The 12,653-nt window shown below is 39.2% G+C and overlaps 1 protein-coding gene across 2 annotated transcripts in view; it reads left to right on the top strand.

The window, feature by feature from the left end:
• GTF2B (general transcription factor IIB) overlaps positions 1-12,653 on the top strand; it is a 34,944-nt gene that overhangs the window by 17,874 nt on the left and 4,417 nt on the right. For both annotated transcript variants that reach the window (XM_072648986.1, XM_072648987.1), the window contains exon 3: positions 8,587-8,720. In XM_072648986.1, the coding sequence (XP_072505087.1) occupies positions 8,587-8,720 (134 nt within the window). The remainder of the gene's footprint in view (positions 1-8,586; positions 8,721-12,653) is intronic.

The raw sequence follows: 12,653 nt of genomic DNA, 5'->3' as shown, positions 1-12,653 counted from the left end.
TCCTGAGCAAACTAAGGAGGCAGTGCTTCATAATTGCAAATATCTGAGCTTTGCTTCCCTCATCTATCAAATGGAAGTAATGATACTTAATGGTAACTGTCTTATTTGACCATTGTGAGAATGCAAATGAAATGCTGAATAAAATAAGTTATTTGAGTTGTGACTGTGTAAATTTGGTATTTGTTAGTATCTCTCTTGGTTGCTAAAAAAGAAAAAATCCAAAGTTAATTTGTTTATGATTAGCCTGTTGTCTTTCTTTATAGTAGTTAGAATTTTATCTGAAATTTATACAACCCTAGGGAGCTCTGAGAATTTCTTTATCCCCATGAAAAATCCTGACTGGGTAACTTCTCATTTCCTTCCTCAGTGTGAATCTCCAGTCTTGGACAGAAGTGAGATCACTAAAAGGTAGAGAGATGAGGGGCTACTGCACAGGTAGACAACCTTCGGCATTAAGGCCACACATTACCTTTTAAAATCCTTAAGTTTGGCCTTTTAACTGAATCCAAAAAATTTAGTCAAAAGGCTGAACTTAAGGATTTAGAAGGCCTTATGTGACCTTAAGGTCACAGGTTCCCCACCTCTATGCTACTGTATATTGTCTTGTAAAGACTTGTAAGGAAAAGTTTAATATGCCTAAAAGGAATTTTAAAAGAAAGTCTTCAGTAAATCTCACATTTTCTTCCCAGCTTGTTAAAATAAAACTTAATTGAAATCAAGAACTTTATGTTCTTCATTTAATTTTCTGTTTATTGAAAAAGTTAAGATTGATATGTAGTTATTTTAAGTTAAGCTTACTTTATCACTTTTCATTCAAAAGTTTTCTTTGCTATCCAATAACTGGACCTCATTTTATGTGGTTCTTTTCTTTCAGAAGATATCAATAATGTACATATATGGTCTGTGTACCTCTTAAGAGCCAATTAGAAAACTTTGCCAAGGTCACAGACTTGTGTAAATACATTCCTTATCTGGCTGGCCCCAAGTGATGGTCTGAATTAAAAGCAGTTGGCTTAATGCTAGTGTGATTTTAGGTACTTGTAGACTAGGAGTCAGTTGTCACTGTGACTTGTGAACTAAATGGGCTGTGAAACAAAGTTCTGGATAGTAGAATCTTTCCTTATTTCCTTTTTTTTGACAGAATTGCTAACCTAGTAAATGAGGAAAGCATGCTGTAGATATAGTTAACCTAGATTTTAGCCAAACTTGTGATGAAGTATTGGAGACTATCCTTGTGAGGAGAGTAGAGGCATACAGATTAGATCTGACGAGTCAAATAGATTCAAAAGTGCTTGGGTGGTTGTGAACAGTTCAGTGTCAATGTGGAGTATCCCAGGAATCTGTGCTATTGAACATTGCTGTTGATGACTTGGATAAATATGCTCATCAGATTTGGGGATGACACTGCTGTGAGGGATAGCTAACTCACTGGGTTAGATCTAATAAAATCAGATTCATTAGGGATAAATGTAAAGTGTTACACTTGGGGGACAAAAAAAAAAATCTTTACAAATACAATATTGGGGAGGCACGGATAGACAGCAGTTGTTCCGGGAAAAGGCAGAGGTTTTAGTGGACTTCAAACTCAATATGATTTACCAGAGTGGCCTTTGGCAACCAGAGAAGCTCTTGTGATCTTGTGCGGTCTTGAGACAATCACAGACTCCCAAAAAGTGATGTGATAGTCCCACTGAGCACTGCTTAGAAAGGGTGGCAGTGAGCGTGTTCAGAAGAGGGGTGAAGGGCCTTGAGAGCAGACTGAGGATCTTTGGGGAAGCACTGGGCATGTTTAGCTCAGAGATGATTCAGGGGACCATGACATAGGCTTTCAAGGATTATTTGAAGGGTTATCATGAGGAGCATTGGGTGGACATGGCACATGGCAAAGAGGCAAATTTAAACTGGTTCCAGGCAAAATTGCTGCCAATGAGAGCCATCCAGAAGAGGAACAGACTACCTAAAGATACTGTGAGTTCCCTGGCTAGGGGAGGGGAGGGCCTCTTTTCAAGCAGACTTCCCCTTCTTATTGGGGACCTCATGGTGCCAGAGGACTGCTTTTGTGCAGTTGAAATCATGGTCACTAAGGTCCCTTTCAGCTCACAGGTTCTGATTCTGTGGCAGGCTTCTCTTCTAAGGGAAAGGAAGAGCGTTTAATCAAGCTCTTAGCATGTGCAAAGCACTTGGGATACAAGTAGAAAAAGAAGACTTTCTCTAGGGTCTGGGCAGTGACTTGCTGATAGGGAAAGACAACACTTGTAGCTATGTCAGTTGCCCTTCTGAGGACCCCCAAGACAGATTATAATGAATCTCATTTATTGTCATTTCCATTAACAAATCATTTGAGTTTTTGATATTGAAGAAGTCTTTGACTTTGTCAGGGACATTAGTATCCTGTAGAGGAGAAGAGTCCTGAGACACCTTCAGAGACAGTTGCCAGGTCACAGCTAGGAAAGGATTTCTTCCATGCATCATGACTATGGAGGGCTACTCTGCCTGGAGCTCTCTGTCCATTGATGGCAGTGGATATAGTCAACCTCTTCACAGGAGCTGCTTCCCTGGATGATGACTCAAGTGGGGCCCTAGAAACAGAGGTCAAGGGCTGGGACTCTTGGATTTAAGCTGCCCCTGCATGGCCTCTAGTCAGCATGGAGCAGGGACAGGGAAAGGGGGCAGGACCCTTTTTAAGGCTGACGGTCTCTGCAACCTGCAGCAGAAGTGATGCTGAGTCAGTGTCACACATCCCACCCTCCAAATTGGCCTATTTCAGGTTTCTTGTATACAACACTTTATATTTATAAAGTATCATTCCCATTTTACAGATGGAAGAACTAATATAGTTTTAGGAGAATTAAGAAATTTGTCCAGGGTTACACAACTAGTAAGTGGCGGAACCAGACTGTAACCCAAAGTAACTGACTCCAAATCCAGTCTTTTTCCCCACTACTCCATAGAAAAATCTGTGTCAGCACTGTTGTCTGTGAGTAGATGAAAGACTGGTACTTTTTAAAATGAGGCCTTTGCTTTGTGGAAAACGAGATGTTAATGTCCGGAGACCAAGGTGTGGTTGAGAAGGTGAACTGATAAAACTTGGCCCTTTGTTTTCTGTTTTTAGAATTTTAAAGTGTACGTGATGTACTTGTTGGTAGATTGACAGATTTGTTCTTCATCAAAAGGTATCACACCCATGGGTAGATAGGATTTTGTTATAGTCAGTTAAATGCTGAGAAGATCCTGTGACCCATATGTAGTATTTTTCTGAAGGAACACATAAAAGTTTGCTTTCCTCAAGTATTCTTTAAATGACTTGTATACTCTCACCTTTCGTATGATTTTTTTTCTGTTTCCCTTACTCATAACCTTACTTTCTTGGTTTGGTGGTTCTTCACAATGCTTTTAGCGATTTAGGTATTGGAAATTTAGTTGAATTACTGTTAATCCTGAACGACTATATGTATGTTTAAAAATCATTAACAAGGGACTGGTTTGTAACTCAAATCACAGATACTTGAATGAGTCATTTAGGTCATTGCCCCTGTGTGGAAAAATGACATCACCTAGTACTGAGTGTTCTATTTATGCCATGCCAGATTTTCTTTAAAAGTCCATTTTGCTTTCTTCAAGGTACAAGGAGCAGTAAAAAGGGCTTGTCATATATCAGAAGTTATTCTTGGGCCAGAAGAGGAACAATGTATATTCAGACATTTGTATACATAGTGAGGAAAGTGTAGGTAACTTATGTGTTTGGAGAATATAAAGTATACAAGCACACATATATGGAAATGTGAACATATCTGCCTTTAATCGTATCTTCTAATTTCCTAAACGTTCACACAATATTAATTTCCTTACCCTTTAGTTCACTCCACAGTCACATGGGCCTTTTGCAAATGTTTGTAACTCCTATGGTCCTGATTGAAACAGTGCTATAACAGTACTTACTTTGATAGTCAGTGGATGCCATTCCAACACCTAGTTAACTGTTAATACCTTTCTGGTCTTTATACATTATTCCCTTTATGTACCATATGGTGCAGTCAAGCTTACTGTCCCTGACACATGATGTGACAGCTTGATGCCTCATCTTTGCCTCTCAGAATCCCTGAGTTTCCTTCGAATCTTAGCTAAAGCATTGCTGTCTAAATGAGGCTTTTCCTGATATGCCCCCAATTAACTTGTACTTTTGAATATGTGCAAATTCATGTGTATCTCTGTGTGTGTTGTCTCTGTTCACGAAGTGTAAACTACTTTCTCAGGGCAGGGACTGTTTCAGTTTTGTTTATGAGCTGCATCGTGAAGGAAGGGGCAGGACTGTGAGACAAAGGTAAGGATGGAGAACACGATCATGCCTGTGAGGCTGCCAGTGCCACGGCTTGGAGAGGCCAACACTAAGAGCAGCCCTTCCCCACCCACCCACCCCTCCTTTGGGCTGGATCGCAGAGGGAGGGAGAGAGGCTGTAAGGAGAGCTTTTAGCCAGGCTGCAAAACTGAAGGTTTTATAGTTTGTCCTAAAGGCACCAGGGAGCCCAATGTAGTTGATGGAGTAAGGGAGTGACCCCGTCAGATCTACACTTATGGAAAATCACTGTGGTAGGAGGGTGTGGATTAACTGGAGTGAGGAGAGATTTGAGAGGTGAACAGTGACAGCTTGGTTTTTTTATTCAGTCTTTTTTTTTTTTTTTTCAATTTTTGAATACTTAGAAATAGCCATAATTTCTTTTGCCATGACTTTTGTCTGCCTCCTCCAGCAGTGCAGTGGAGGTCTTCCTCTATTCCTTTTCTCACTACCTGACTGGCTTGTTTCCCTTTCCAATCAGACATTTTCTGGATGAAAAATTTTATATCATTTTTGTGAATGTCATTGTTGGTAATGTGCCAGCCTCCTTACACCCAACAAGTGTTTTTCTGTTGTCCTCTGGTTGATTGAGGATTCTTAAGGATTTAGGGTAGGACGTGGCAGTTCATTCTGTCAGGTTCAACAAATATTGAGTCCCTGTAAATGCACGACATTGTTCTAAGGTCTGAGTGGAATACTAACATTATTTCATAGGAAGTGATAAAAGATGCATATAGGTGTGTGTTGCACAAAGTCTCAACCAATGAAGTTTTTGCCAGTGACATTAATAGAATCATTATAATTAATCCCCATTATAATATTCAACAGGATACTCCTTTATAAAATTCTAACATGTAACATCTCTCCACCTGTGCGGGCTCCAAAGCTGAGATGGCCCAGGCTCTCCACCATTTGTGCCTTCCAGTCTGTCTGCCCCATCTATGATTCCATCTCTCACTATCTCCACTTTCTTCTGCCTACAAGCCTATTCAGGTTTTCCATATCCTAAAAACCTTTCTTTTAGTCCTTCTTTATTGCTAAATTTGTTGGAAAAATATTATATGCTGACTGCTTCTATTTGCTGTCCACCTAACAACTGCTTCCTGAAGGTCCAGCAGTTTGCCTTCCATCTGTACTCCCATCGTCAGTGTTCTTACCAAGATCACCGTGATCCTTTTCAGGTCCAGGCGACGTCCTTTTTTCACCTTTCTTGTGTTTGATCATCCCTTCCTTTCTAATTCCTTTTCCATCAACATTCGCAACTGTGGTGTGAACGCCAAATGAAATTCATTCACTCCCTCTTCTGTGCTACTATCTCCTTCTTGTTTGTCTTGCATGAAGAGGTTACTCTTCTCCTGACCAAGGTCAACCCTTCTGCATGTATAAGGGTTCCCATTCCTTCCCATTTCCTCCAGCAGACTGCCCTCTCTCTGTCATTCTCATTCTGTTCCTAGTCTTCAGTTTCTTCCTGTCTACTGGCTTCTCTACAGCCTCTAAGTATGCCAGTGTCTTCCTCGCCCTCAAAAAAACCCTCACTAGATCCAGCCTTGCCCACTATTCTCTCATATCTCCCTTGCTGGCATCAACAATTGGTGCCTTCTTCTCTTCCTCTCATTCTCTTCTTAATTCTTTACAATCTGACTTTTGACCTCATCATTCAACCAAAAGCACTCTCTCTGAAGTTACTCTGATTGCCAAATCTAATGGCCTTTTCTTAATCCTCATCCTTCTTGACTTCTCTGCAACCTTGGTGCTATCAGTCACCCTCTTCTTGATACTCTAGATTTTTGTGGTATTCTTTTCTCATGGTGGTTCTCCTACCTGTCTGACCTTCTCAGTTTCATTTGTGGTATCTGTAACCAGGTCACATCAGTGGGTATCCCACAAGGCCTTGTCTTGGCCCCTCTTCTCCCTCTAAACCTTTTCACTTGGAAATCTCATCAGCTCCCATGGACTCGTTACCTCTGTGCTGATAATTTTCACATCTACTTAGGCATCCCTAAACTCTCTGCTGACCTCCAAGTGTCATATCTCCAGTTGCCCATTGGACACTGGAAGTAAATGTCCCATAGACATGTTAAACTCAATTTATCTAAAACCAAACTTGTTATATGTCCCCCCCAGAACTCTCCCCATTTCCAAACCTCTGTTACTGTCAAGTACACTGCCATCTTCTATCCCCTTGGGCTTGACACCTGGGTATCGTTCCAGTCTGCTGCCAACGCCTGTTGATTTTGACTTCTTGAGGAGCGAGGGCCTACTGTGTACTAGACACTGCTAAACGCTTTGTAATTATTTTCTCTATTTTACAGATTAAGGAAACTGAGGCAAACAGGTTGAGCGACTTGCCCAGTCACAGCTATTAAGTATCTGAGGCAAGATTTTGAACTCATATCTTCCTGACTCCAGGCCCAGAGCTCTAATAATGACTGTACCACCTAGCTGCCTACGTTTCCTATACATAGCCTTCTCTGACACTCCCCCTCCCTCTTCCCTGCCCCCTCACTCAGAGGCCCTCATCACCTCACATCTGGGTTGTCAGATTGATCTTCCTAAAGTGCAGGTCTGTGTTAATTCCACACACACCACCAATTACATTTCAGGATCAAATAGAAAATCCTCTGTTTGGCATCCAAAGCCTTAATACCTAGGCCCTTCTCTCCATTTCCACTCTTCTTGTACCACACACTCCTCCACCTCATTGGATCCTCTGTGATCCAGTAATACCGGCCACCTTGCTGGTCCCCACACAAGACACTTCCATCTCCTGACACCATCTATTTCCTTGGCTATCCTGTGTCCGGAATGATTTCTTCTCATCTCCACCTCCAACCCGTCTTCATTCTAGTGCCTGTTCTCTGGGGTGATTTACTGTTTTTTTCTGTATGTTACCCGTTCGTATGTACATAGTTGTTTATGTGTTGTATCTCCCCATTAGACTGAGCTTTGTGTCATCGGTCTGACCCTTGGGAAGCACTCAATAACAGTTTACAAGCTATTGTCAATACCATATATTGAAAAGCAGCCTGGGCTCCTGGTCATTTCCCAGCCTGATCCAGGACTCTGCTGCCTCTGCATATTCATAGAGGCTATCCCCTCATTACTGACATGTCTCCCTCATCCTCCATCTGTTTAAATACCCTGCCCCAGAACTCCTCCTTGGAGTTTTCCCTGACACCCCCATTCCCCCAAAGCCCTTTGCAAGCTACTTTGTCTCATGTAAGTTATTGGCACCTTCTGTCTCCTTCAGGGGCTGTTCTTTCTCATCTCTATCACCTGCTCTATTGCACAGATCAGTCACTTAATAAATGGTTATATTGAATCATTCTTGTGGCATGAGCTCCCCCTAACGCTGCACAGAATGTTGTGTTTTTGCAGAACTGATTAATGGCATTAGGCAAGATGAATAATAATGATAATAACATAAGGTAGAGTGAAAGTCAGTCTAAGGTACAGAAAGAATTGTGGTTGGTGTGCATGTGCGTACACATGTAATTAAGTCAAGAGAACATTCGTTCAACAAATTTAGAATGTTAAGATTTTGCTTAAGTGATCCCATTCCAAACACAAAATTCCTGTTAAAGCTTAACTGACAGTGATAGAAGAAAGATTACTTACAAGTTAGAGCTTCAGCTTCACAGCCTTAGTTCTGAGAATATGTTCTCTGGATTTGTCTTGTCCCTTAAACACCAGTATGTATTTTGCTTCCTCTTTTCCTCTGTCCCTCTAAACAGTAGTACTTTAATTGGTTCTGAGTCACCCATGTTTTATCTTTCATTATAATTTATCACAGGATTTAGAGCTGAAAGGGCTCATTTAGTCCAGCTCTCTTGTTTAACAGATGAAGCTTAGGCCCAGACAAGCAATCAGAATCTCACAGCTAAACTTCTAGATCTTTTTCCTCCCCATTTTATGCCCCACTTTTAATTTTTACTTTTTAAAAAAGAATACTAATAAAAATTTTGAATAATGAGAATTTTAATACATGCTAAACACTTCAGGGGAATTTGTTGTTTGTACTAATTGGTGTGTGTGTGTGCATATGTACAAATTCACATACAGTCTTCTTCAAGGTGGTATAATATTTCCTATTTCAAAACACACACCTGGGGAAGGATTGATATTTATTTAATCTAAATGCCTGCATTCATAGAGAAAAGTGAAGAATTATAAACCGACTTAGATTTGTATATGGTGTTCAGAAAACAGAAACTTAATGATTAAATATAGAATTGTGTATACTGCTTCTTCAGGTGATCGTGTTATAGACGTGGGATCTGAATGGAGAACATTCAGCAATGACAAAGCAACCAAAGACCCATCTCGGGTTGGAGACTCTCAAAATCCTCTCTTGAGTGATGGAGACTTGACCACAATGATTGGCAAGGTATGTTCTGTCCTTTGGAAAACTGTTCTCTTTTGTGCTCCACCTGCCATTGGTGGAAGAACTACATTATAACATTTCATTTTCATCCATGAGAAGAAATATGAATTAAATCAGACATTCTTAACATCACAGGGTTTTTCCATGTAGATCTGGTTATCTCTCTTAAAAAATGGAAGTGTGATGGAAAAGAGGAGAAATGGAATATAAGTTGGAAGACATACATAAGCTCTAGGGAAGGGCTTAATGACTTTTGCATAATATGTTTACATTGAGTACAGCCCCGGGGGAGTTGGAAGAAAGTTTATGTGCCAGGTGAGACTCCAGGTAGCTGTCCCTCAACTCCCCTCTTTGAAAACTCAGGTGTTGGTGCTTCTTTCTCTGGTAACTGTGTATGTAATGGTCAGACAGTTGGATCTGTTTGTTGTTCTGTGGCTACGAAATTGAAGGCTGAACACAGACCTGTGAGTAGACCGAGCTGCCTGAATGGGGACCCAGCTCATCTACTGCCTTCTGTTCCCTCCCTCCCCTTTCTCCTCTCCAAAGGAAGGTAAATTTGGATGGCCAGAGGATGCCCAGTTAACTTGGGGTTTACTGGCTAGATTTCTTTCTGTCTCTCCCTCCCTCCCTTCTTTTCTTCCTTCCTTCTCTTTCCCCAAACCTTATAAACCCAGTGCACTCTGAAGTCCATAGATTGCACACCAGTAGGTCCCTGTCCAGACTCTATTTAATGGCTCTGTTCTAGACCCTTCTCGCCTCAGAATGATAATCAATAGGAACTGTTGCTCTTTCCCTCCCAGTTTGATTTACTTATTTTTTTCTTTTGCTCATTAAAGGGACCATTCCCTGATTATTTCTTAGAGAGGCTTATTCCCTGAATGGCCTTACCTCACTCTAAGTGAGTACCTGAATAAGCCAAGGTCTCCCACTGCATCCTGGGTCATCTCCAGTCATCCTGTTGAATATCTGGTCACTGGATTCAGATGGCTCTGGAGAAGAAAGTGAAACTGGTGACCAGCACAGCCCTCGCTCACTCAAAACAAAGTCAAGTGCAAGTCATGTCATCATTACTCTGATGTCATGGTCTTTTTCAAAAACGAAGGACCAAACACAGACAGCCCAGGGCAAAAGATGTCTCTGTTACATGGTGACTTGTCCCTCGTTTTTAGAGTGGAAGGAAAGCTCAGCCAAGAGCCTAAAGAAGTTGGGAAGGTCCCCACAGCATCCACTGCTAGGGATTGGGCAAAGCTAGGATTAGGCAAAAACTATTTTTTTATTTTGAAGGACACTTGAGATTTTAGAAATTGTGGTTTTTAAAAAGGCAATACTATAAAAATTCAGTCCTTTCTTAATAGTTATGTTTACATTAAGCAAACTGTACAGATTTTGAATATTGTGCAAATTCGTAAATCCCATGTTTGGTATTTGAATTCATAGTATTCTAGGTGACACTTAAACAAGGATTGATTGATTGATAGTATGTTCTGTTCCCACAACAGTGACCAACCTTCATTGGCTTAATTTTGTAATATTCTTTCCTCCCTCAAAGTTGTGTACATCATTTGTATGTGTGAAAATTAATTTTTAAAACTTCATTATATTCTTAATAAAATGTATATAGGCAAGCACCCTGCTTTGTCATAGAAGCAAGTTGTGGAAATCGTTCTAGAAATAGTCTATGCAACTTATGCTGGTGTAGCATAGGGACTTGGGAATGTTTTCCATTTAAGTCAAGTCTAGGGGAGAGGGAGGAGAAGGGTATTGGTGGTTGCCCTGTTTTTCTTGTTTTTCTGTCTATCCTTTCATTCCTTAAATATAACTTCTAGCTAACAGTGGGGAAACTCAGTTTTCTTTTTTAATTAGTAGAGACTTTTAATATCAATGCAGATAGTTAAACTAGTTTGGTAACTGTCTAAATTAATTTCAGTATTGAAAGTAACATTTCTTTGTTTCCCTCATAGTTATCCATCTTAATTTTGTCTTGTATTACGTTATATTAACATACCACATTTGACCAATTCCCTGATTGTTGGACATTTGGATTGCTTCTAGTTTTGAGGGAAAGTTTTTGGTGTTAGTTTTTTGTTTGCAGTTACCTATGATGCTTTTGCAGAAATCTGAATTGCTTTCGGTTTTGTGTTTGCGAACACTTTGAGTGTACGCACCAATGTTAGATTGATTGGTCGAAGGGCTATATATCATATGGAGAGTGAGTGTGTGTGTGGTGTAATGTCCAGGTGTTGGTGTGCAGCTAGAAGGTGGATTTGTATGTTTGTTTCTTTCTACAGCCTTCTTCATATTGCTTCCATAATTTTGTCAATTTTGGGTGGGAGGCTTTATTACTTCAGAGTTATTTTTATTTGTATTTTGTTGTTAGTAATGAGCAATTTTCTCTTTTGAAAATCCTCTTCATATGCTTTAGCCATTTTGTGGTCTGGGAGTTTCTGCTAACTTTTTATCACCTTGTCATTTATTTTTGCTGTAAATATTTTTTCAAATTCATTCTTTTTTGTTGTATAGAAATTATTCTTATGTAGGCAAAAATATCTGTTTTGTCTTCAATAATTCCTTCTAATTTTTCAGTTAAAACTACCCTAACCCTCCCTCCGCAGTGGCAAAATAATACTCAATTACTGTTTTCTTCAGTCTTTTCTACAGGTTTTTTTGTGTATCTTAAGAAGGATCTCATTGAATAATATGAATCCAAATCCCTTTTCCACCAGATTGCAAATGAATTTTCCCAAGTATGCTTGGAAAGTGGATCCTTTTCCTAGTTTTTATTTTCTAAAAGTTAAAAAAAAAAAAAAAGACCCTAATCTTTTGTATGTACATTATTGAATGTCTGGAATATCTGTTCTCTTCCATTGATCTGTTTTTCTGTTTGCCTAGGGCAAGTTTACTTTCGATAATAGATATTAAGTTGTATTTCTCTAATTACTAGTGATTTGAAGAATTTTTTTAATATGGCTGTTAATAGTTTGGAATTAGTCCTTTAAAAACTGCCTTCTCACATCCATTTATTTGAGAAACAGTTCTTCATCTTATAAATTTGGCTCAGTTACTTAGTATAGCTTGACTTTTGGATGTTTAACAGAAACTGAATGGAAAGATTTTTTTTTTCTTTTCCCAGTTTTAACTTTATTGAGTTTGTGTAAAAATAATTATTTTATGTAATAAAAATCTTGTGCTTTACTTTCTATAATCCTCTTTGTCCCTTGTTTGGGCATGCAGTCTTTCCCTATCCTGAGTTGCAATTCTCTTCTTTGTTCTTCTGATTTATGATGTGATCTTTTATATCTAAATCATGTATCTATTTGGAGCTTGTCTTGGTATATGGTGTACGGTATTCCTCATATCTGCCCAATTGCTTCTTTCTTTTTCCGTCAGTTTTTGTTAGCTCTTACCCAAATTATTGGGATTTGAGGGTTTCTTCAGTACTATGCTACTAGTATTCATTTGGTTTTGTTTGTTGTATACCTAATCTGTTCCACTGATCTCTCAAGTTTTTAGTCATCACCAAAACAGCTTTGATGGTTACTGGTTTGTAGAATAGTTTGAGATGGAGTAGTGGTAAAATTGTCCCCTTCTTTACCACTTTTTTCCTTGTTATTTCCCTTGATATTCTTGACCTCTTGTTTCTCCAGATGAGTTTCATTACTATTTTTTGTAACTATAAAAATGATACTTTGGCAATTAGCATGACATTGAGTGAATACATGACTTAAGTAAGTACACTTTTTAAAATTGTTTCAAGAGAAATTCTGTAATTATTTAACTGTTCATATCCTTTAGTTAAAATCACAGTTCTCATTTAAAAGAACCTTATTTTCCAAATATGCAATTTTAAAAGAATCAGCAGAGTACCTAGATCTACCTAGAAATAGATCTTCAAGTAGTCTGTTTTTGTTTTACTTTAATTTGTGTCCAAAACTTATT

This window comes from Notamacropus eugenii, chromosome 2, assembly GCF_028372415.1.
Source record: "Notamacropus eugenii isolate mMacEug1 chromosome 2, mMacEug1.pri_v2, whole genome shotgun sequence".
Classification (NCBI taxonomy): domain Eukaryota; kingdom Metazoa; phylum Chordata; class Mammalia; order Diprotodontia; family Macropodidae; genus Notamacropus; species Notamacropus eugenii.
Note: the sequence above shows the minus strand (reverse complement) of the source record. Positions and strands in the feature narration are given on the sequence as shown.